The sequence below is a fragment of the Anguilla anguilla genome, chromosome 7 (assembly GCF_013347855.1).
Source record: "Anguilla anguilla isolate fAngAng1 chromosome 7, fAngAng1.pri, whole genome shotgun sequence".
NCBI lineage: Eukaryota > Metazoa > Chordata > Actinopteri > Anguilliformes > Anguillidae > Anguilla > Anguilla anguilla.
In genome coordinates this window covers 16,302,490-16,326,844 of record NC_049207.1, presented here as the reverse complement: position 1 = coordinate 16,326,844, position 24,355 = coordinate 16,302,490, and the positions used below count along the sequence as shown (strand labels likewise).

The 24,355-nt window shown below is 42.6% G+C and overlaps 4 protein-coding genes across 12 annotated transcripts in view; 2 read left to right on the top strand and 2 right to left on the bottom strand.

The window, feature by feature from the left end:
* The first annotated feature begins 2,254 nt into the window (after window positions 1-2,254).
* Window positions 2,255-9,906, top strand: LOC118231195 (sodium-coupled monocarboxylate transporter 1-like). Its single transcript, XM_035424803.1, has 15 exons — window positions 2,255-2,743; window positions 3,220-3,285; window positions 3,509-3,560; window positions 3,830-3,897; window positions 4,006-4,160; window positions 4,281-4,421; window positions 5,189-5,318; window positions 5,773-5,861; window positions 6,199-6,308; window positions 7,260-7,327; window positions 7,485-7,571; window positions 7,662-7,888; window positions 8,114-8,217; window positions 8,444-8,532; window positions 8,811-9,906. Exons 1-15 carry the CDS (start codon window positions 2,393-2,395, stop codon window positions 8,970-8,972), a joined length of 1,899 nt encoding a protein of 632 aa, XP_035280694.1. The 5' UTR covers window positions 2,255-2,392; the 3' UTR covers window positions 8,973-9,906.
* Window positions 9,907-9,935: 29 nt separating this feature from the next.
* lyrm5a (LYR motif containing 5a) lies at window positions 9,936-11,882 on the bottom strand. Of its 2 annotated transcripts, none has more exons than XM_035424804.1 (3): window positions 11,746-11,882; window positions 11,105-11,197; window positions 9,936-10,794 (listed from the first exon to the last, which is right to left on the bottom strand). In XM_035424804.1, the coding sequence occupies exons 2-3, from the start codon at window positions 11,147-11,149 to the stop codon at window positions 10,582-10,584; spliced, it is 258 nt and encodes an 85-aa protein (XP_035280695.1). In that variant the 5' UTR covers window positions 11,150-11,197; window positions 11,746-11,882; the 3' UTR covers window positions 9,936-10,581. The 2 variants fall into 2 exon arrangements, with proteins under 2 accessions (XP_035280695.1, XP_035280696.1); XM_035424805.1 differs by having other exon boundaries at window positions 11,105-11,194; window positions 11,746-11,859.
* A 31-nt stretch (window positions 11,883-11,913) lies between these two features.
* Window positions 11,914-19,322, top strand: cfap94 (cilia and flagella associated protein 94). The gene is made up of 15 exons (XM_035424800.1): window positions 11,914-11,969; window positions 12,862-12,940; window positions 13,026-13,117; window positions 13,357-13,461; window positions 13,627-13,764; window positions 13,950-14,096; window positions 14,331-14,434; window positions 14,603-14,867; window positions 15,461-15,575; window positions 15,759-15,922; window positions 16,326-16,500; window positions 16,732-16,946; window positions 17,252-17,410; window positions 17,488-17,601; window positions 18,431-19,322. Exons 1-15 carry the CDS (start codon window positions 11,967-11,969, stop codon window positions 18,704-18,706), a joined length of 2,151 nt encoding a protein of 716 aa, XP_035280691.1. The 5' UTR covers window positions 11,914-11,966; the 3' UTR covers window positions 18,707-19,322.
* The window catches only part of lrmp (lymphoid-restricted membrane protein), a 30,961-nt gene continuing 25,330 nt past the window's right edge, over window positions 18,725-24,355 (bottom strand). For 4 of the 8 annotated variants that reach the window (XM_035424793.1, XM_035424791.1, XM_035424794.1 and 1 more), the window contains exons 31-39: window positions 24,158-24,298; window positions 23,868-24,002; window positions 23,584-23,731; window positions 23,312-23,355; window positions 22,999-23,067; window positions 21,733-21,791; window positions 20,823-20,969; window positions 20,216-20,329; window positions 18,725-19,758 (exon numbers count right to left, since the gene is read on the bottom strand). In XM_035424793.1, coding sequence (XP_035280684.1) covers window positions 19,509-19,758; window positions 20,216-20,329; window positions 20,823-20,969; window positions 21,733-21,791; window positions 22,999-23,067; window positions 23,312-23,355; window positions 23,584-23,731; window positions 23,868-24,002; window positions 24,158-24,298 — 1,107 coding nt within the window. In that variant the 3' untranslated portion in view covers window positions 18,725-19,508. The remainder of the gene's footprint in view (window positions 19,759-20,215; window positions 20,330-20,822; window positions 20,970-21,732; window positions 21,792-22,998; window positions 23,068-23,311; window positions 23,356-23,583; window positions 23,732-23,867; window positions 24,003-24,157; window positions 24,299-24,355) is intronic. The other 4 variants (XM_035424795.1, XM_035424796.1, XM_035424798.1 and 1 more) reach the window with 4 other exon arrangements.

Here is a 24,355-nt window from a genome sequence, read left to right as displayed (position 1 = left end):
CTCTGTGAAGTGTATATTTTGAAGAAGTATTCAACAGTGTGAGGAGAACACCCAGCTCTTCTGGCCCAGGCTGGGTCCTGTTTTTCCCCACACGTTTTGATATCAAGCTCTATGGCAGAGCAATGATAACCAATGTTTCCTGAATTATTTCATGTTACGTGGCCCTGTTTTTCATCTTACCATCTGAAGAGAACGCTAGTTGTGTTTGTAAATAGCTAAGATAAAAGCCTTAAATAATATATGTTTTATAACCCAGTAGAATTATATAACCCCATTAATTTTCAAAGCAAATTGAAATTTTACCACTATTTTACTCAAATAAAGTAGGGGTGGGGCAGCAATGTGCATGTACCATAACCATTCAAAACTTTGTGCTGCTGTGTAATCTCAGAAGCTAATAAAAATGTGAAAAGCGGAGGAAAATACAGAAAAATATGCAATCTCAGCTGTAAATATACTGTTTAATAGCTTGACTTATAGCCTAGCCTACAATTTTCCAGGACCTCACAAACATTTCCAGGACATTTTGTAAATGTTCTTATTTTCCAGGTGTTTTCCATGACTGGAAAACAAGTCGATAAATTTCCAGGTTTTCAAGGTTTTCCAGGAAAAGTGGGAACCCTGCCCAAGTGATGAGACAGCAACAGTGGGTCCAATAAGTGACAAATTAACCAATGTGCACTCAAGGAGAGCATCTCATGGGCAGTCCAAGAGGACTCTAAAGAATCTTTCTGATACTTTCATCTTTATTGTCAACAATCAAAAACCCAATACGTTGGTCACTCCCATAGAGTGTACCCACCAATTACTTCCTATCACATTGGCAACTACCCATCTTCTAAAACAATTCCCCACAGATTACCTCATCAGGATGCTCCTCTATCCCTCCCCATGTCCAGGCGCCTGCTATCATGCCCTGAGTTAGTTCACAGTCAAGACCTTGAAGCAATGGGGTCTGTTACACATTGTCTTCAGAACATTAATAAATCATTGAAAATAAGATATTTAGGATGTGAAGTCCAGAAGAAATTCAAAAGCACCCTGTGGCCAAAGGTTTGGGGTAGTTTGAGGCCACACAATATATATAATTTTTTATTGTATAATCAGGGGTGTAGCACACCCACTACGACGCCAATTAGAGTCCTATACCACATCACTACCGTCTATTACATTTCACCAGCCAGGTGGTATATAACTGTGATTCTTGCACTGGTGGGATGTAACTTTTGCCACATGGTAACGTTGATAGCATTATAATTTTTGATGCTGCTGCATACTGAAATAAAATGTACAGTAATTACATGTGTATACCTCTATTCTGTTTTTGAGCTTGATACATTTATTTTTTATTAATACCAGATCATGTCTGCCTTTGTCCTTGTTGTGTCATGGACTTCACGACTGCCTTGTGAAATCACTCTGAATATGAGGATCTGACAAGCAAGTACAAGAAAAAGTAAAACAAAATTTGGTAAGGCAGCCTGACTAATTGGCCACTTCAACAGGTGTGCCATTTACAGGTAGTATCTTAGCCCAGAGATACCCGTCACGACAAGGCTGTGACGATAATGATAATGTGACCCTGACCAGGAGTGAGCTGTATTTGTGTGGTAATCTCAAAAACAGTCATTGTGGCCAACAGTCATCCTCGTATTTATTTGCAGCCTTGTTTGTAGAAGGTCATCAGTCAGGTGAATACCCTTCTAACCTCATTCCTGAGTGCTGAGGCTGTGATCAGACATTAAATCAGTTCTAGTATGTTGTCTGTTTTGTATTATGACTGCAATATCAACTGATTAAGTTAATAATCTTAAACATACAGCTGTCAGGGAGAAGGGTCGTAACAATGGGTCTATCTAATAAAATGTGGTTATTTATTTCTCAACTGCCGTCATAAGTCACCAGTCTTTCTACATTAACTGTGAATAAAGAGTGTGGATAGGCTGAGCATGTAATCTACGTCCATTGGAACACTGATATGATGTCTTATACCATTTTTTTGTTGATTAAAATTTCAAAAACCTATTTCTTAGATGTGTCATCCACTCTGAAATCAGGTCTGTATGCCTCTGTGTTAGTTTGAATTATAAACGCAGGTCTGCAAACAAACTGTGATGACTGACTGAACAATGAAAAGACTACTGTAGTTTCCACCCCCTACCACTCCCTACATTTACGGGAAGGGAGGAGGGGGGGTGTGGGGTAATAGAGCAGTGACAGGGTACTTATCCTCCAGCAAAGAGAACAATCCCTACTCTTCAGTGAGTGGAGAGGTGTGCTGCCGGCCAGGAATGCCTCTGTCCCTTGGGAGCACAAAGGCAGGCCCCTGTAATTCTACCGCCGCAGTTCCAGCCCAGCGCACAGCCCTCTGAGAGTTTGTGCGGACAGGCAGATGGCAGCCTCGCCAGCCGTGAGCTCCTTTGTGGTGTGGGACTATGTGGTGTTTGCGCTGATGCTGCTGGTCTCCGCTTCCATCGGGTTGTACTACGCCTTGGCGGGTGAGGGTCAGCGTAGTTCCAGGGACTTCCTGACGGGTGGCCGGAGCATGTCGGCCGTGCCGGTAGCCATGTCCCTGACTGCTGGCTTCATGTCTGCCATCACCGTCCTAGCCACACCCTCCGAGGTATACAGGTATGGGGCTATCTATGGCTTATACGGCATCTCCTATATCCTTGTGGTGGTGGTAAGCGCCGAGATCTTCCTGCCAGTCTTCTACAGGCTGGGAATCACCAGTACCTATGAGGTGAGCAATGTCCTTGCAATGTCCAGCCAATGTTTCACTGCAGTTTTGTCCTTCAATACCAACAAGTTTCTTATGAGCAAGGTTTTATCAAGATCTCAGTAGTCTTTAATACACTTTTACCTAGATAATTTGGAACATTGGAATTTATACAATGCAATTGTGACCAGTACAGGACAGGATCAATAGCTGTCACAGCACTGCAGTGTTTTCACTTTGCATATCTTAGACGTGTGTTATTGTTTTACTTATTACCAGGCTGTGAAAGGATGATATGATGGTAATAATATTCAGAAAGATAAAACATCCATTGCGGACTGTAGCATTTGAGTAAAAAAATGAAAGGGTCTTTACAGCTCCACACATAGATACAGTTTTTCTCAAATCAAGCCCTCAGGTATCCTGCAGGTGCATTGTTTTTTAGCCTCTGCTTTCTAAAATATTCCTCTACCTTTTCCATTTGACTGATTCCCTGGCAGTATTTGGAGCTGAGATTTAACAGGGCAACCCGTCTGTGTGGGACTGTGATGTTTATCGTACAGACAGTAAGTCCCTTTCATTTAAAGTGTTTGTGCACCATTAACCTGTCCATTTAGACATGAAAAAATTAATTACTTCCTATACTATACTTCATACTTCCTACAGTAGTCTCACACTTCTGTAAAGAGTAAAACTGGTCTCAAATTTCTGGTTATGGTTAAATATCATTAGTCTCACTAGACTGGCCTGAGATTATTGTTAGTCTGATCATATTTCCTATGACTATAGGTTCTCTATACTGGAGTGGCCATCTATGCTCCAGCTCTAGCATTAAACCAAGGTATAGTACATTCATTATTCACTAGTATCTGCAGTATCTGATGTGGTCTGAATGTGTGTTATCTCTGAATGGTGTACCTGTTGTCTTGAGTGCATACTTTACTTAACTGTTCAGTGAACTCCAATTCCTAGAGTGGAGTGGAGAGGATCAAGGGAGCTTATTGTTGGGTGATGTCACAGCTCTTTGCTGTGGAGTGTATTTGAAGCACAAGAATGCTGATTGCTATGCTATAACAGAGACCAGTCATATGACATCTCTATCCCCTTCAGTCACTGGCTTTCACCTGTGGGGGGCTGTGATCTCAACAGGAGTGGTCTGCATCTTCTATTGTACCATGGTAGGTGCTCCTGACACAATTAATGACAGCTCCAAGGGTACTGACACGTCTTTGTAATGAAAATAAAACCACATTGAGCCACTGACAATATATTTATTGTTTTGACAGGGAGGTCTTAAGGCTGTGGTCTGGACAGATGTTTTCCAGGTGGGCATCATGGTGGCTGGATTTCTTGCAGTCATCATCCGCTCTGTAGTCCTGCAGGGTGGTTTCTCTGTCATCATCAATGACTCTGCTCGTGGAGGAAGGCTCAACTTTTGGGAGTGAGTGCACACCTCACACTTGTGCCTCTGGAATGCCTCTGTGGATCCACTCCAATTTAGGTCATGTGGTCTCTCTCTCTCTTTCTTTCTGCTTATTTCCCACTGTCACTCCTGTTTCAGCTTTGATCCAAGTCCCTTGAGGAGACACACCTTCTGGACCATAACTTTTGGGGGAGCTTTTGTCTGGATTGGGATCTATGGAGTCAACCAAGTCCAGGTTCAGAGATATATATCATGCAAGTCCCTTACGCATGCTAAAATGTGAGTTACCACACCAGAGCAGGAACTGAGGGGCAATGGCAAAAGCTGAGAGATCGCAAAATTGCAGGACAAGAGGCATTTTGGGGGGTTGCATATGCTGGCGATAGCAAAGCAAGTGCTCCATTTGCTAGCAATTAATTAATGTTTTGCTAAATGTGGCAATGGCATTGTAGGTACAGGAACCAACAAGTAAAGTCAAATTAGTAATGTGGAGGTCCTTTCCCTTACCTGATTGGGATTTTGTGGTTATAATTCCCAATTTCAAAGTGCTATATTAACTGCTCAACTGTGTCTCGTATGCCTTTGGTTAGGCCCTTGATAATGCATTGGGAAACTCAGAGGCCTCTTGGTTCTGAGAATGGCTGGTAATTTAGATTTTGGTTCACCATTTGAGAGCTTGTAACTATCAGAGATTTTATCTTCAGCTAACACTACATAGAAATGGCTTTTGATTATCATTATCATCAGTGGTCACTATGTGAAAAATGGCTGTAGGTAATCCACATTTACTCAGAATACCTTGGAACCAAGCCCATTGCCCGTTCGTCATCCAGCATAAGCTTGTATCGACAAAGTCAAGAAAGAATTATCCACAGCTTGCAAGCTGTGTCCCCACATCAGCTCCCCTGTCAGTAACACTGGAGCCCCCCTGCCCTACCCCTATATCTATCATGGATTGAAAATATAACACGACCATTGCTTGGGCACTCTTCTTGTTATACAAACAGAAAAGGTCTCTGTTTAAAAGTTTCATTATGTGTATGCAGGTCTCTCTATGTGAACATGGTGGGACTGTGGGTCATACTCCTGTGTTCAGTCTTCTGCGGGTTGTGCCTGTACTCTATCTACCAGCACTGTGACCCCTGGACGGCAGGCATGGTATCTGCTCCAGATCAGGTACTAGACCACACCCCAAACACAGGTCACAGTTGTGCCTGTTACAAATGCTGAGGCCAGAGTGAGAGAGAGAGAGAAAACTCAGTTGCATACCCTCGTCTGAGTGTTTGCAGGAATTCAAGCTGTCCCACACAAGCTTACCCGCCATTTGAGCCTTCTCTGCTGAAACCGGCCCTGCTTCCTCTGTCACCTGCCCCTCCTCTGACACTGGCTGAAAATTGACACTGAAACACAGAAAGCATTATTTTTGCACAGTTATATATCATGAGGGCAAAACACCAGAGTGTATACTATACCACAGTGACAATAACAACTGCACCAAGCAGCAAACACTGCCTTCCCTTACTGTATCACTGCATTACTTATTAATCTAACAAACACTTGCAAAAAAGTGAGTCCTGAAACAGATGAACCAGTGATGTCACTAAATGTTGAATGTGTTCCACCTGCTTAGCTAATGCCCTACCTGGTACTGGATATCCTGAGGGCCTACCCAGGACTCCCAGGACTTTTTGTGGCTGCGGCATACAGTGGAACCCTGAGGTGATAAGTCTTCTTTGTGTTATACAAAATTACCAGGCCTGAACACGCAGCCTAAAAGAGACTGCTAAAAGCCACTGTTGAAACTACAGAGGCTCTGTGTGAGAGTACATTGGTATTTCATGTATGCGTGACCTTTATTTGTGGGAGGGTATTTTTACTGTACGTTTGTGTTTGCACATGCATGCACTGTACTTGTAAAAGTGCTTATTTAGTGACTAAGGGTGTTTGTACAGATGAGTGTTTTAAGATGACAAGATATATTTTTTGTGTTTTGAATGTGTGTTGTTCTATGTGTGTATTTGCTCCTGAGTGTAAATTTGAGCAATTCTCTCTACAGCACAGTCTCCTCCAGTATAAATGGACTGGCTGCTGTAACAGTGGAAGACCTAGTCAAACCATATTTCAGTATGTCTGAGAAGAAGCTGTCCTGGATATCCAAGGGTCTGAGTAAGGATTAGTGTCCATCACAGCTCATCACAGTCCAACACATCATGCAAATGTTCAAATGAGGAAATATACCAGATATACCTTCAGGTTCTCAAGCATTAGTTTCACACTTAATGTCTCTGGCAAGCAACCTAGAATTGAGTATCTTCTGGAGTATCTAATGGAGTATCTAGACATATCTACTAGTCCCCATATTTTGTTAGTTAGCCAGTTTGCTATCTACACTTATATACATTGCCTGGCCAAAAAAAAGTGGCACACTCAAATATTTCGTTGGACCGCCTTTAGCTTTGATTACAGCGTGCATTCGTCGTGGCATTGTTTTGACAACCTTATGCAACGTCACAACATTTATTTCCGTCCAGAATTGCATTATCTTGTATTGACGACAGGAGAGTCGAACCACTCCGTAAAGTCTTCTCCAGCGCGTCCCAAAGACTTTCAATGGGGTTAAGGTCAGGACTCTGTGGTGGCCAATTCATGTGTGAAAATGATTCCTCATGCTCCCAGAACCACTCTTTCACAATTTGATGAATCTTGGCATTGTCGTCCTGGAATATGCCCGTGCCGTCAGGGAAGAAAAAATCCATTGATGGGATAACCTGGTCATTCAGTACATTCAGGTACTCAGCTGACTTCATTTTATTGCCGCATAACGTTGCTGAGCCTAGACCTGACCAGTTGAAGCAACCCCAGATCATAACTGCCTCCAGAGGCTTGTACAGTGGGCACTGTCCAAAAAAATCCAAACAGCGACTTTTTTTTTGGCCAGGCAGTGTATTTTGACCTGTATTATTTCTGGTACCTGAAATAATTGATTCCCACTCTGTTTGAATAAAATACTGTTGGCCAGAGAGTTCAGTGATCCTGATGAGACTGTGGACAAAGGGCATAACTGTCCTCTCTCTTGTTTCTTGCCAATTTCAGTAACTCTGTTGTCTCTTGTTTCAGGCCTGGTGTATGGGGCTTTGTGCATTGGGATGGCAGGTGTGGCATCTATGATGGGGGGGCTTATACAGGCAAGAACAGACGCACAATCACTACTCTCTCATTTCATATGCCCTTGTCATGCTACAAGGTCCACTCCTAAGGAATACACACCAGTAAATCTGTTATGGGAATGTCAGGAGTCAACTTAGTTGATTCTTTATTATGTGTCTCTGTCTCCCACTGCAGGCAGCTGTCAGTATCTTTGGTGTCATTGGAGGGCCACTTCTGGGTCTCTTCACTTTAGGCATACTCTTCCCTTCCACCAATTCTACAGTGAGTATGATGGCCACTGACACACCAGCAAAGGCCTTTTTTGTTGCCATGTTCAGAAGTATCTTTTTTGTCCTCCTGTGTCTGTTTCAGGGTGGTTTGGCTGGTCTGCTCAGTGGGCTGGTCCTGTCTCTGTGGGTAGGGATTGGGGCGCAGGTGTACCCCCCTCGGCCAGAGAGCAGCCGGCCTCTGAACCTAACCACAGCTGGCTGTAACTTCAATCTGACTGGAGATGGCATGAACCTGACCATGGGACTAACACCACTGCCTCCTATCACCACGATTTTACAAGACGACATTATTAACAACACAGTGTACAGGTGAGTTGCCAAAGGTGTCCACCCTTAGTGTCCCCTACCACCAAGTTTGGACTCCCAACAATATCCAGCGGCACTGAGCAGTGAATGTTACAAATGATTTGTTGGAAACTTTGACCAGTATTTATCTTAACAGGACCAAAAATGTCAATGGATACCTGGGTAAGAAGTGATGAACCTTTGACAGAACCCGGCTAATGAGCACTTGTGGTTGTGGTTCTTTGGCAGACCGTTCCTGGCTGATCGCTGGTACTCTCTGTCCTACCTGTACTTCAGCCCCATTGGGACCCTGACTGTGCTGGCAGTAGGACTGATGGTTAGTCAACTCACAGGTAATGATTTTCCTCCTTTTCTTCATTCACACAAGCACTATATCCCTACCCCTCCTCTTCATTCACCCAAATCTCCTCCTCCTCCTCTTTTTCACATAGCACTCTTAGACACTGTAAATAACACCATAGGTCAGATATGTGCCTCTCTTTGCACTACTTGGCTTCATTTAATCCAAAATATTAATTAAACCCTGATGTAGGATCATAATAACAATCTTTTTTTCAGGTGGAAAAAAGATGGATTTGGACCCTGGATTGATGTTGATGAGGGAAGACCTAACTTGCTATCATATTTACAACCTCTTTAAAGAGAAGGTAAAAGAATTGGCACAGGCAACATTCCAGAATGAGTGGGCATTAAGAAACAAAGGGCAAATAAGAAACAGGATGACAGTATGGACTGGGTGGAATAGAACAGGCTGAGAAAGACTGGACAAGTTATTTCAGAACAAGAGCTCAGGAATAAGAGAAAATGCTGAAATATATTTTAAAAAATGTTTAGTGTTCCCATATGATCCTTCCCCACATTAAAGACATTGCAGTGATAATCCACTTCATAATCTCCCCCCTGTCTGTTTATTGATTTTTTCTAGCTAATGAAACGTGGAAGCAAGCTGCACCTGGATAAGAAAAATGACGAGAGAGACTTTGGAACACAAAATTATGCCTTTAGCAATATTGAGCTGGACTTCACAGAACACACTGAACCAAGACCCAGTGCCCCTGCCTCTGCAGCAAATTTAAAACACCCTTAAACAGAGCTCTTTGGGGCCTTTCACACCCCAAAACAGTGTTTTTTTGCAATAGAATTGGAATACTTTGCCATTTCCGTATGTATCTATTATGGGCTAGTAGTAACTCAAAAAATGTGATGGTTCAAAAGGTGACTCTCACTTTTTCCTTTTAAAGTATACTAGTACATTAAAGTACACTATTTTTATTCAAACATAGGAGCTTGAAAATTAATCTTAAAGTCACCAATAAAACTGTATACCTCTCAAAACCTGTTGTTGAAATGGGCACGGAGGTGTGTGCAGGTGAGAGTACTATGCAGATAAGAGGGTTGTGCATGTGTGTACGACAGATAAAGCATGGTGTGGGTATTTTATCAGAATGTGAAATACATGATTATTTTACATGCATTAGTTTAAATGTAACTGAAAGTCACCTGTAGAGCTCCCTTTACTAATCTTTATGGGCTTTAAGTGGAATGAACCTAAAAAACAGATCTGAGTCATATGCTGCATGTGATACTGCTGCTAAGGGGAAGACTGAGAGATTTGGAATAGGGGCTTCATTTGTACAAATCATATGGAGACGTATGTTGTTGTATATGTTTCCCAGGTACTTCTTAAAAGTCCTGGGCTACTGTATTGCATTTTGTGTCTCAAATGTGCTAGTCATCTTTTTGCAATCTTTGTATCTATCCATTTTCCATCAGCTCACCTTGATTGCCTGCTAAGGGGTCAGGGAATCTTTTTTTTTCTCCACATTGTAACAATTATTTTTTCCCCATTAATTCCCTCTGGAAAAAAAATAAAAATAAAAAATAAAATCCCACCGTGACAGACTATAAATAGCATAATAAAATACATGAAATGTATGAAAAAAAGGATTAATAGTTTATTAAAGAAACTTCTTTGGCCAAAATATTTCTGAAGGACTATACAACAGAGAAACATCATCAAATGTATACAGTCAAAGAAAAAAAGCAAGCATAGTGAGGGAATCTTTTATTAAAAAATATGAATACAATCATTTCCCCCAATGGACTTACTTGCACACTTATCTGGATGACATTAAGGATCATACTTTATTCTGTTCTGAAAGAAACTGTCTGTGAAACCTTTCAAATATTATACATTTTATAGGGTGGGGATCTGGCTATGTTTTCTCTATGTTGCTTCTGATTTACCATCACTTATGCTGTGAGTGTAATGCTCAGGAAACTGTCCAGGATGATGGTAAAATGTATATACACCTGTTTAAAATGAAAGAACACAAACTAGTTTGTATCAAATGGAAATTTTCAGTAGTATGTTGGCAGTAACATTCTACAAATGGTTGCTTAACACATCAGTGTTTCACAGAATTTCACACAAAAAAAACAACGGTTAAGAACATTCCCGTAGTGCAACTCAGATTATGTTCATTTGATGCAACAACGATAAGTTTCTCTTGTTTTCAGCCAAGTTTCCCAGATTCTGAAGTAATTAGCCTCGTGAAAAACCGAAAAAGGCATTTGTGGACATGGTACAGATCAGCATAGTAAAGTGGTATCACTGACGGATGTCTCCACACTGGTGGCACACTGATAGTTTTTGGAAAGGCCATGGACAAGGAACAGAGGTACATCAGGGTCTGTCATTCGTTTGTCTCATAGTACCGTTTCTTGAGAGCTCTATATTTCCTCAGATAATACAGGGCCTCCAGCTCCTTTATCACAAACTCCCCACGAGCAATCATCTGTTTGATCTTTTCAGGATCTGTCTCATCTCTGTTCTTCATGAATGCTGTTTTCAGGCGATCTCTGAAGTAGTTGGCACCTTTGGGGTATTCCCGTCCCAGAAACAGCAGCTTTAATGGAGAGAAATATTGTATGTTGATTAGCCTCTGCTTGTACCTTACAGAAAGTTAACATTAGCTAAATATACAGCTCAAAAATACTGTGATTACCCTGGAGCAGATTGAGTCTCAGTGAAACAAGTGGTTGTCAATAATACATGAGGTGTGAGCTGCATTGTTCTCCAGATCGTTTAAATGAACAGAGTTCCCAATCAGCCTATCAATACCTTTTAGGAGGTAAACACAGCAACAAAGCTGCCAATAAAGCAGCGTCTTGTTTGTTCCACATATAGGGAGATGTAAAATGACACTCTGCACTTACACTCTTGTACAATTTGACTACTTCACCTCTCAATTGATTGGCCATTGTGTCGCCTTCTAGACGGGATGTAGGAACACCTTTGGACCCTCACTGCTGAAATCAAAGGGTATCAGTCAGATATCTACAAGCGTTTAGTGGACTGTAAAATTACTCACCTTACACAAAACAAAGTACTGTTACGTGTCTACATTAGTGTGTGATCACTGCAAGGTTTAGTTGTTAGCTTCACTGATAGGTGGCTAGTTTTTTAGCAAGCAAGCCAGGTTAAATGATCACAAGACAAACAGCTTGCTATCTATGTTAGTTACCCGCAGATGCATGTATCTAGCTTGACAGTAAACAGTTTTCATTTCAGTGTGACATTCTGTTCTACATAAAGAAAACTGCACACTAACTGCATTGCATAACAGGAATAGTTTAGATTTGTCTGGATTTGATTTGTCTTGAACCGAGTTAATCTAAGTTAATGTTGCTTACTTGCTTCAGCATGTCAACTTAGTCTTTCTAGCTTAGCTAACCTTGAGTGAAAACGAAACTGAACAATTTGTGGCGTTTCCTACACACAATATTATTTAAATTGAACAATATGCATAAGCACGAAAATCATCCTAAATATATTTGGCAATCAATTTGCTTGTTACCTTCATTTTACCACTTCGTCCTTCAGTTTTCAGTTTAGATCACAGTTCTTCGATCGTAAACAGCGCCGTAGACCAGTTAGCAACGCTGTCGCAAACGCAGTAAGGAATGCCGGAAAGCAGCCGCCCGTGGAAGTCTGAAGTGCGCATGCTTTACTGTTACCATAGCAATTAGGACGCCAAAACAGGGACGTTTTAGGGGAGAACGCCAGTGGGAGAACATCATGGTGATTTATTTAATTGAATACCGATTATTCGTATATCCACATTCTTGATAACATGCGTGCTTAGTTTGTTATAGTGTATTATATGTAACTATCACTCTTAGCTATCGTATAAGCTGCACAGGTTGCAAAATTCACTCGGTAGCGAGCCATCTATGTTACTACTGTTGTAACCTTACCATTTTATCAGGCGCTAAATTACAAGAGATACGTTATAGGCCTACTGCTTTACAGATTTTCTCAACGAATGCCTTTTTCTACTGTGATTGTCATTTTTAACTTTATATTCTTTCTGTTGTGTTAGGGACCCAAGAAAGGACAGGTATGAGGAGGTAGACAGTGTCACATCATAGTTTATATGAGGAGTTGGAGAAGATGGCCAGATTTGTCTATGCTGTATAATGTTATATGGCAACATGATAGGCTATAATGTATTTGTTATTCACAATAAAATAAATTATTAAATCAAATAACCTAAATGATGCAGATTTGAGAACTAAAGTCAAACCCTTATTTCTTAACTGCCTTAGGTTTCACCCTTTACACTAGCTCCCACTGTTCTTTAGAACCAATGGCTTGAATTTAATTTTTTTATTGTTTATTCTTTTTCCCTGTCTAATGTTGTGTTTAATATGCATATTTATTTCCATATTAAGCCTGGTGGACATGTTGCATTGTCAGCAAAAATAAGAACAACAACAAAAAATAGAATGAGCAGAATGTACCAACTAAATTAAATGGCTTAATGCAGGGTATACTTTCTGTATTAGGAAGAGGGAAAAGGTTTATTAAAGTTTTAGATACATGTCTGTCAAAGTCGACACATGTCATTCTTGAGTTTCAAATCAAGGTTGCTCGATCATGTAATTTATGGAAGTTGTCTGCTCATTTCCAGAAAAAAGGTGGCAAGGTCAATAAGGCTGAGAAGGCAAAAGCCTTGAAGGAAGAGCAGAAGAGGAGAGAGAAGGAAGAGGGTATGGCTACTTTTGTTCAAGGAAGAGCTCTAATTTGATATTGGCCATGACAGAGGTGTTACATTGTCTGGACTTTACTTTATAGAGGAGTTGCGTCTTCAAAGGGAGCAGGAGGAGCGGGAGAGATTGGAGAGGGAGAGGAAGAGGCAGGAGAAGCAGGAGTGGCTGGAGAAGAAGGTCCGGCCATAATAGCAACCCTGGGTCATTTTCACATGACCATATTATCTGACAGTTGCCGTCACAAGAGTGACTTCATAAATTTAACAATGAGGGTGTATAACATGACTATATTAAATTCTATTTAATATGTACAATGCAAATGACAGGATAAGATATATATTATGTCCTGTAGAAGTGTTTTGGTGAGAGGTGTATCAGCAGCACTGTGACAACTTAGAGCGTGCCTTCATAAACAGGACAGAGAGCGCAGAGGAGATGAATTGAGTGAACTGAGCCAAATGCTGGAGGGTAACTACTTTGCAGTGACTAAATGGCAAGCAGAGACCAAAGAGAAGGCAAAGGTAAGCCAGATAAAGTAATGGTAAGCAATTCAGCCTCACAGACTTAACTCATGTCAATCTTTACACTGAAAGATTGCTATGTACAGTACAGGTTACCCATTCCATTTCATGCACTGTGTCCTTTCCTTGTGAGAGTGATTGGTTTTGCTCTCTGGTCTTGTTCAGTGGGAGCGCTACATGAGTTGCAATGGGAGTCCAAACCCTTCTATACCGCAGGAGGTCAATGCTTTCATCAATTTGTGGAGAGAAGATCCTGAGGTCCAGATTAGTCCAGTTATGAAAGACATTGCACAGGCTCTACGGGTCAGTACTGCCGGAGAGTCAGGCCTCACACCCGGCTATATCCAGTGTTATACCATCCCTTTCATGGCAAAGGCCTGTAGTTTACCACTGCCACTTTAATCCAAATTATATTTTTGGTGTTTTGTGAGAACCACTGCACAGCATTTCTGGGTCTAATGTAGATTTGTGGTAAATCTCTCCTGTAGCTCATAGAGGAGTTAGAGTGTGTGCTGAATGACAGAGGGGACTCTGAACAAGATGAGAAAGATGCACAGCAAGACAAAGAGACCCTTCTGTCTCTACGGAATCTAGTTCATTCTAAACTCAATCTGGCCTCGGAGGAGATACTGAAGGTAAAGTTTGTTCAATTTACTGAAGAGTCTTCTGATGATTATTTCCTATATCCAGGTGGTATGTAGCCTATAAAATCACTAATGTTGTATATCAAATGGACATTATGACATGGAAGAGAAATTAGAGCCTGCTGTACTATTAAATAGCTAACTCTGTCATAGAGGTAGATATTTGAAAGGAGCCACATTTATTTATTTTTTTGCCATGTCCAAGTGCTGTCTATGTCTCTCTAGTGGTCACACACTAATGCAGACATGGAGACTGGGAACATGAAAAAAGTAATCCGGGACAGTAACATCACTCTGTGTCTCTGGTCCAACCTCAGCAAGAATGCAAGGTAGAATGCAAGAACTTCACTCACTCCCACTTAGATTAATTTACAGTGAGCCCCAAATTGTTTGGGACAAAGACATTTTTTTCTTGATTTGGCTCTGTGCTCTACAATTTCAGATTTGTAATCCGGAGGTGTTCTGGTATAAAAGGACCCCCTTTCCCCATTTCTCAGGTTGAAAGAGATCCGTTTCGAGGACGTGGGTGTGGCGTTTGAATTGCCCAAGCAGCTGGCAGTGAGTGACATCGCCGTGCGCATCCTGCACACTCGCTACGACCACCTGTCGCCCCTGAGTCGTGAGGTGCAGAGAAAGGAGGCTGCCGCCTTGGCGGAGGAGGCGCTCTTGGTGGCTGAACTGGAACAAGTGGAGCAGGGGGAGGAGGAGGGCACGGAGAACGGCGAGGCAGATGCACAGTCGGTCAAGTCGAACGGCAGAAAGGTGGGGTGAGGAGCGAGGGTGGTAAGGAGGGCAAATGGTTTGTGGAGGGGATGTAAGGAACAACTTGTAAGACAACACTGCTAATGAGTTATCTTCTTTTCCAGTAGTCCATATTCAAAAGACCTGGAATAAATATAGTTTATATTATTATTTGTGAAGAAAACAATTTTCAAATAATTAAATGCAAATATCAGAAAGTAACTATTGTTTAAAAAAATAATTAAAGTCTATTTATTAGTAATTGAAATTAACCAAATGCTGATCCCAGGAAGTAACTTGGGAAAAATATTTTTCTAAACAATTGAATGGAAATTAAGTGGAAATTATAGTTATTTAAGTACTCATAAATTAGTTGTAATATATTGAGTGCTACAAATAGAATTTTACCATACAGCTTATTAATTATTCCATGAATCCAAAAGAACCTGGTTATTGTTTCTGCTTCTTATTTGGAAACCCTCATATGGAAGTAGTACAGTAATAGTAATGACATTCATTCATTGTTTGGGAACCACTGAATATACAGTATGTTTTTACTCTATACAATGGGTGTTTTTTGTGTGTAGGCCTGAGGGTGTGTTTTTGTGTAACAGAGTTCTATGAGTGTGGCTTCAGTGAAAGACAGGAGGAGCACAGTTTCACAGGAGCCCACTCTAGATGAAGGAGAGAACAGAACTGAGACCCCAGCAGAGGAATTAGCTACAGCAGGTGAGAGACATCTCACTATCTCTTTCATCTCAGGAGGCAGTTATTAATGTGATTTTTAAAACCAATTTGTATCCCCTGTGTGCACAGTCATTTTCTGGCCTTCTTCTGAATGTAAGTTAACACTTAAATGGGTGTATTTTCTCATGACTTTTTGATAAAATGTATCACTGTGTTTGTGAACAGTTGAAGAAGCCCCTGTCAACATTTCCCCGGAACCTGTGGCTAATACCCCGGAGGTGGACTTTGTTGACTTGTACCAGTACATGCCTCTTGGTGGAGTATTTTATTTTGAAGCTTTCCATCTACCGCCCCAGTCTCACTTGATAAAGGGCTGGGAAATGAGAAAGGTGAACAAACTATGTCTCTAAACACAGACCTAAAACTGACCTGAAGTAATTGCTTGTGGTTAGGATTAGGGTTGGGTTAGCATTTTCCTAAAATGCTATATCTCTACAAGCTCTGTAAAAGAATATTACTTTCATAGTTTTATCCAACATTATGTTATACCGCAGGTCAATGGTTGAATTGAATTGTCACTCCAATTGCCAGTTGGAGGCCCCCCTACATGACAGAATAAGTAATTGACCATTGGTTTATTAGCCAAGTATGACCCATATCACTGTCCAGTGAAGCAAGCGGTTGGTTTAGCTGATCCTGAATCAGTTCTTAGGGGGCAATGAATGAGGTGAACTTTTACTATGAATCTTTGAATCCTGTGCTGAGCATCACATCCTGCCCCTCTCTGTCCAGATTCTGGATGTTGGACTTCAGGCTTTTCCTTACCCACCAGATCAGGCCCAGATCCAAAGTTCCATCACCAAGAAGGAAGAACCTTCCAGTTCTCCTCCAGTTGGGATCACTATGACTCTGCCTGATTCTGTAATCTTCTTGGAGGACCCCATGATTGCATGCTGGGATCCTACAGGTGGGACTTAGCAGGCAGTCCAGGGGTGTACATCAATATGAAAGCAGTGTTTATTATCTGAATAGTGTACAGGATTTTAAACTGGATCTGGTTTTTAGTCAGGCCTCACTTTTTGTGGAAGACTGCACCACAACATAAATATCTGCCCTCTCTGGGCTGGACGTATCTTACTAAACATGTCTGAACAGCGTACTTTCCAGGACTGCCATCTCTGCCAATGTTCTCCTGCAGCTCTGCAGTGGAGGAGAGATGGTGCCTATGAGATCACTTATGATGCGCCCACCAGGACAATTTCATTCAAGATGGATTCCTTCCGGACCTTCACATTCCTGCAGGACTCCTACGCGAATGTGCCCTTCCAGTCCTGGGAGTTGCGGCCACTGGGAGTGAACTATGCCCTGCTGACTATCATTGCAGGCCTTACTGAAGTCAGCATCACAATCAAGGCAAGCCAGGGTCTACCGTCTGTATCAGTACATTGATTCTTTATTGTAACCAGACGGGTGGAACACAGTTGGAACTGACCATCTGCTTTACTTCCTTTACAAGGAAGAGCAGAAATAAGCAAACACAAGAAAATTGCTTGAATGAATCTAGACATAATCATCCTCTCCAGTAATTAAACAGTATGAACATTCCCGGTCATGTCAGCCAGCTCCTTGAATGAAAAGGAGACTAGGCATGAAAGGAGGATGCATTTTAAAAGTATACAAACCCAGCCTTACCCAGTGCTTTCATTTACCTATGGCAGGACAACAAGTGCATGTTAACCACTGACCCAAGAAGTGAACTGAGCCACGTGTCAGGAAAGTGGATGAGTGTCTCTTCTTTTCAAAAAGCGCTGACAAGCTCAGGTATAAATATATTTGTGAACGAACACTCGTCCAAATACGTCAGCATTACCGCCAAGGTAAGCACTTAATGCTTGGGAAAAATTTACAGGATGGCTATCATTAGTCATCACTAAACATTTCCCACAATCCACAGGACCCACTGACAGAACAAACGGCATATGAACAGATGGCACTGATGGCCTCCACAACTGCCTTCTCCTGGAGCCGCTGGAATTCACATTGTGGACAGGAGCACATAGTACTTCAGGTACATACAGTACACATCATAGACTGTAGACAAAGTGACTGTGACATCACCCATTGACTTACCATGGGCTTGTGTAAAGTGCAGTTTTCGTACAAATTGGACTGCGCAGGCGGGAAAAGGTGGGACCCTTTTATGGTCATGAAGTCTCGGCCAGATCCCCAATTCATCCACAAAATCATCCATGCACTGTCCCCGATTCATCATGTAGCATTTCTTTAGTGACCATTAAGTACAGATTATGTTATATCACCATGCTATGTCTTATCCTATATCTTTAGGAAAGGCAATGTTAAAGTTCCAAAAACACCCCCCTCCCCCATTCCAAAGGGTTAGTATCTCTGAGGTTCTACTGCTTTTGCATTTCGAAAAGTGTAACTGGTGTTAAAAGGCGTGACCCAAAATAACTGGTCAATTCGGTACCACGTTTACACTGTAGTGCTGGAGGGCCTCTGTGTCTGCTGGTATTAATGCGTTTCACTGACTGGTGACGTTGACTGGCCACTGGCCGCAGTCCTAGTTTCCAAGGCCTGAATCGGCTGGATGAAAACACAACCTGCGGTCTCTCCAGGAATGGAGAATGATACCCGGGCTTTTAACAGCAAGCGTTACTACATAAAGCTAGGCAGGAAGACAATGGAGAAATTGATGCCGCAATATTGTAGTTTTTTATGTTTAGCAGGATAGTTTACCATTTAGGTAATTTACTATAATGTAAATAACGTTTAAAACATTAACAGATGCCTTGTGTTTTTAGGAAGAAATCGGGAGAAAAAACAAATTCCTGGTTCTCTTGTTACTATGGTTACAACAGTTACCACATCCCCTACAGGCATGTCAGCACCTGGAGGAGGGGCCTGTGCCAGAAGAGGCGTGGTCTTTGTTCTTAATGGGCGCTCAGAGGAGCCAGTGCCTGGAGATAAAGGAGTGGAGTGACAGTTTCTCGCCAGAGCTGGCCGATGACACCGAGTTCCACTCCACCTTCCTGCACATGCTCAAAGAGAGCATGACTCTGGCCGGGTGGCGGCGGGTGCAGGAGTCGCATTATCTCTTCACCGACTGCGTTCACAGCCTGCTGTGTGCCACGCGTGTGCTCACCTACTCATGACCGTAGGCCTTTTAGCAGTATTACATGCTTTATTGTGCAAATCCCTCTCTCCCGTCATGGAACGTACAGAAGTGCATAAACTCATAATGTAGAACACAGCAAAGAACTTAAGGAGAAAATTGTCTCATAACAAATCACAAACAATAATATATGTACAATTTATAGATATTCAGAATTCCCACACAATATTCTAATCCGTTAAAACAGTAAAATGATAACCTAGGTCTTAGAATGGTTATTTATTACCTCGTTAATAAAAACATGTTTAATAAAGTGGGTACTGCACTGCTTACTGATAAATGTGTCTAATAAAGGCAGCCACATCCCTCAACAAAGCGTGCATCTGACCCCGTTCAGTCAAAGCTACAGTAAAACAGTTAAAAAAAGAAACTGCCACCTCCACTCTGCTGGTGGCCAGGTTCCCATTGGGCAGCACTGTCCCAACAGCAGTGACGCGACTTGTCAGTACCGTGCTGATCGCTGTGACGTGATTGGCCTGCTATACTGATTGCAGGCAACGCTATTGGGCAGTGCTGCTGACGGCTGTGAGGTGACGGAAGTGCAGTTCATTTCCATGATTTGGTTGCGTTGCACTGAGTGGAACAACATCTCACTGGGTGTGGTTCAAAATGTCCTCAGCACCCGCAGAACGCGCTGGGTGGCGCTATCTAAGTGCTTTCCCATCATGCGCTAAAGCGTGCTTCTTCATGTGCCGGTGTGGCCCCGTCCCCCTCCCTCAGTCCCCCAGCGCAAGGCTGGCCACGCCCGAAATGTGGACGACCAGCAGGGGGCTGACTCTCCCTCACACAGGCGGCTGTCCATTGTGCCTCAGGCCAGTGTAGGGCCACAGTAGCTGCTGGATGGTCATCCAGGAGTCCCCGGTTCCCACTGGAGCTGCATCCACTGACGGCTGCAACGCCAGGCTGGCGAGCATGGCAAGGAAGGCGGCCAGCAGCACCACGATCACCACTGGCACCCACCAAGCCCGGGTCCTCCTGGGCAGCGAGGGGCCCACATCCTCGGGCTGGGAGGCCATCTGGTCTGGGGAGTGGCTGAGAGAAAGAGCGAGTGACAGAGAAGTAAAATGTTAAACGATGAACAGAAGCATAGCCAGCCCACACTGAATGGAGAGTCCCATGCTGAAATGGAGGAGGGGAGAGTAACGTTAAAAAGAACAGGAAAGGTCAAAGGTCAGCCGAGTAAAGCAGCAGCGTTCCAGAGGTCCTCTCCACAGCGCTAAAGAGAGAGTTTAGCGACAGTCAGTCATAGCTCAGTCCTTCCACAGCGCCGCTCAAGCAGAATTTAACAGGCCTGTGCACAACTCCAGCCCCAGCAACCTCAACCAATGTATTTTTATTTTTTGAGGCGGCTAGGGGTCTGGACTGGAGTCGTGCACCCCTGAATGAGGCTTAGCACTGCAAGTAGAGATCCGTCCAAGAGCACAGGGCACGAGAGCGAGCAACAAAGCTGCTGGAAAGGGAACGCAGGCGGTTTCAGAATTTAACTGACATCTTTGAGGTCAGGAGGGATGTGATTCTACTTCCCAGCTCCGTTAGACTGGACCTCCTGTCCGTGGTTGCCTCTTTCTTCTCTTCCTCCGATTTGGAGTCCTTCTGCTCGAGCCTACAGATGTTGATATTGCACAGGCAGGAGCTTAAGGAAATGCTATTGTTCACACTAAATGAGAAGTTACGATTTAGTTTGTTGATGCAAATGTATCCATTTTTATTTAATTTCCCCATTGTTCACCAAAATGCATTTATAATGCACAATTCTAACTGTATGTATGACTCACCGCTACAACATTGTGATGCATGCAGTCAGTACTGCTACTTTCCACCCAATAATCTGCCAGCTGAGTTGGCCAAGCTTCTGCGCTGGATGCCTTGTTGGCTACAGGTGCCTTACAGTAACTGTCCAGAGGGGCCACTAGTGGGCCAAATAAAGCCCTATGTCCCGGGTGATGATAATGCACTGTCCTATGGGACTCCAGGCCACAGATGGCACTGGAATTGATGTGGATCATGGGATACATCAAAATCAAAATATATCAACCATGTGTTGACGGGAGGCAGTAATGGCTGGATAAGTGCTGTCATCATGGGGCAATCCTTACCCTTTCATTAGAGGGGAATAATTGGTTTCCGTCCATGCACAGGTGTTAAGAAATTGCGTTAAAGAGGGCTGCTGGCTGCTCTTCCCTGTCGTATTCCTGCAACGATGGTGGACAGCCCTGATGTCATGAGTCACCCAATTAAATGGCCTGGTTTACAAAAATTCCATATCAGTTATGTGATTTCATATACAGTAGAACAAAAATGTGGGATGTTAAGATTAAGATTTGCACAAAGATTTCAGGCTTACAGACGTGATTAAAAAAATTTAATTCAAATTTAAACAAAGGTGCAATATTTGTAATGTCATGGTATACGTAAAGGCAAAGAATGGCAGTTTTATTGAAAAGTTCCTCAATTACGAATGCTACAAAGAAGAAAATTTATCAACAGCAATATGAAGGAATAGTAAAAAAAGAAATATATATATATATATATATATATATATATATATATATATATATATAGATTGGATTCAAATACAGTAGTGAATATTATTTTGAAGTCAGCGATCAGCATTCCATTAAACTGAAAGAGAATATCTAGGACAACAACACCACAGCGACCATCTTGATCATGATCATCACCATTATCATCATCACCACAATAATCATGACCATTGCCATCATCAATATCAGCAACACACCGAGCATAGTTGTTATTATTCTTATTAGCATATCCACCACCATCATCACAATGTTCTAATGATTCTTATCATTATCATCACCACACACATCATGATAATCATCATCACCGTTGTTATCATAAATACCACCACAACCAGCATAATTATCCTTATACTCATCACCACATCCACCATTCCAACCACCACCACCACCATGACACCACAATATCCACCATAACTCATTAGCATCATCAACCTCACATTCAAGATGAGACCATAGTTCTTACCAGGAGCTCCTCCTGGTTGCTTTGTCCATTTCTGTCTCGGCCATCTCTTGTGACTTGGGCTACAGGCAGAAATAGAGATAGTGATGTGCTGAAGTCCAGTCATAGCCAACACAAACCCTGCCTTATGCATTGCACATAACCTGTGGAGTTACTTTTGTGTCTTTATTATGCAATCAAACAGAATAGGTTTGAGAGAAACTGTCCACACTGCAATCAAAAAATAGATTTGAGAGCAAAACTATTGACACTGCAATCAAAAAATGTTTTATTGCAAGTAAAATAAATTTGTAATTAAAAATGTATTAATGCGAATCAAAAACTTTTGTTTGCGAATCCAAAAGTTTTCTTTGCAAATCCAAACGTTCTGAACGCTGTTTTTTGCTAATCCAAGTTTTGAACACTGTTTTTTTGCGAATCCAAAAGTTTTTGTGGGCGGGACCTACGCTGAAAGATATAAGACACGCCTCGATTGGAGTGACAGCGTGGCAACATCCATAGTTATGCTGGCCCCACACTAGAGGATAATTAGGCCGATTTTGTGCCCGATTCGCTCTTCCCGACAATCACGGGGGCGTTCCCGATTCGAGGCTAGTCTGAACCGATTATCTGCCCAAATGATCCTGTAGTGCGAGGGGTTTACAGACACAATCTTAATGCTACCGACTGGATCTGAAATCGTTTAGTATAAACGCCAAGTGTGTGGTCCTGCGTCTCAAGATGATGGAGGCAGCAGATCAAAACAGTGCAGCAACCAATGAGGGTAACATCCACACAAAATGTGGTTGGACAGCTCAAAGAAGACTACTGAGAAAAAGGCAGTTTTGCTTGCTGTGTCATATTAATATTAAGTCTGTATATTGGGGGGTGGGGCAGTCGAATGCCAATGAAGTAGGGAATAAATTATACAGTGAGGCTAATAGTATATAGAGTGTGAGTGTAGGGATTACTTAGGAGACTGGCACACAAGCTAGCTAAACGCAAGCAAGCACACAGAAAAATAATTAATAATTCACTAAATTAAAAATCTAGACCAGATCCCCTCATGTCTATCGCACACTATCCAGGCCACTACGGCATGTAGTTGTCATGACCACACATCAGAAAGTAATTCTGGAGTGCAGTGTATGCAGCTCTATACTGCATGCAAATCCAGCCCTTCACACATCACTCCACCACTGCAGAGCAAACTGTCCAATACTAACCACACACTTATTAGTAACCGGAGCACTTGCATATTAAGTTGGAAGAAATGACAGCTTTGCTCACCATGTCAAAGTGCACAGCGCCTCCGCTGTTCCGGGGGATAACTGCAATGCTGACTCGTCGGGAAGAGGGCTGAGCAGAGGACACAACAAAATAAATAAACAAATAATAATAATAATAAGTGGTTTACTCATTCAAGGCCATAGAAATAACCTGCATTCACCCATTAACAGTGTTTATCCATCTACTCCCACAGCATGGACCTGCATTCATTTACTCAAGAAGTGTAGACGTACTCAAAAGCTACAATACAGACAAAAATAATCTTAACATATAGTAGTGACACCTGACCTGAGTGGAAAGAGGGCAAACTGACCTTATAGTATTGAGATCCAGATGCTTTCTTGTTCCGGAAATCATCTAGAGGAAAATGGAAATGACATGCAAAAAGCCCTTTAGCCTTACTGGCAGAATAATATGCAAAACCGGGGATTTCACAACCAGTGTAAAAGACCAAATAATCTCTGTGTAAGCCATTTCACTGTTTTGCATTTGAAACACTTTTTCCTTTTTTCTTTTTTGAAGGAAAATGTGGCCTCAGTCACCCTGTGGGTATTACGGAGGTTAGTGGTACAGAGGTGCAGCTACCTCTGTCAGTGTTGGAGCTAAAGGACCGCTCACTCTGCACTAGCGACTCCCTCAGTTCCATGAGTTCTGTATGCTCCTTAGTGTACATCCTTCTAAGGTTCTCCACATGCTGGATCATCACCTCCACCGCTCTGCTCACCCGGTTCTCCTGGAGAACACAGTGAACATGGATTTTTTAGCCCACGCACGCGCATGCACAAATGCTCACGCACACACACACACACACACACAGAGCCTTAAGATGCAAAATACAAAATATTGCAGACTCCAATGTCTGGTCTGACCTGATGTATGGCTCCTAGCATCTCAGAGCGGCTAGACACTCGAGACATGGACTGAATGAGGATTTCCAGGTTCTTCTGCAGGCGGCTGATGATTTCCATGGACTTATTGTCTTCTTCACACAGGGGCAGCAGCATCTGGAACAAGAGAGCAGGTTTTAGGCCCGTCCTCAGAAGGCATGTCTAAACTCCAATGCTTCTTCCTGTGCACCTTACTCACACAAACCTCCAGCAGTCCCCCCCAGTCTCAAAAAAATCTGTCTAAGCCCTTCCCAAGCAGTCCCCTTCCTCGCCTGTAGCAACCCCTGGCAGTTGTCCACCTCCTTCTTCAAGTTGTCCTCGGCCAGGTCGCGAGACCGTTCCTCTAGACGCAGCCTCTTCTCCAGGGTGAACATGTCACATTTGAAGCCAAGAGAGAGACGGTGGAACTCAGCCTGGATGGGGGATGGGGGGTGCGGGGTGGGGAGAGGGACCACTGTCATCACTGTGCA

What these genes read in the sequence shown, in the direction of transcription:
- cfap94 (XM_035424800.1), top strand. An exon ending in ACATTGCACAGGCTCTACGG is followed by an intron (nt 13,765 to 13,949) that starts GTCAGTACTGCC and finishes TCTCTCCTGTAG; the next exon opens with CTCATAGAGGAGTTAGAGTG. An exon ending in AAGTCAGCATCACAATCAAG is followed by an intron (nt 16,947 to 17,251) that starts GCAAGCCAGGGT and finishes TACCTATGGCAG; the next exon opens with GACAACAAGTGCATGTTAAC.
- lyrm5a (XM_035424804.1), bottom strand. Translation starts at nt 11,149, where the DNA reads ATGGCCAATCAATTGAGAGGTGAAGTAGTCAAATTGTACAAGAGT. An exon ending in TAGTCAAATTGTACAAGAGT is followed by an intron (nt 10,795 to 11,104) that starts GTAAGTGCAGAG and finishes TCTCCATTAAAG; the next exon opens with CTGCTGTTTCTGGGACGGGA.
- LOC118231195 (XM_035424803.1), top strand. Translation starts at nt 2,393, where the DNA reads ATGGCAGCCTCGCCAGCCGTGAGCTCCTTTGTGGTGTGGGACTATGTG. An exon ending in AGCTCTAGCATTAAACCAAG is followed by an intron (nt 3,561 to 3,829) that starts GTATAGTACATT and finishes TATCCCCTTCAG; the next exon opens with TCACTGGCTTTCACCTGTGG. An exon ending in ACAACCTCTTTAAAGAGAAG is followed by an intron (nt 8,533 to 8,810) that starts GTAAAAGAATTG and finishes GATTTTTTCTAG; the next exon opens with CTAATGAAACGTGGAAGCAA.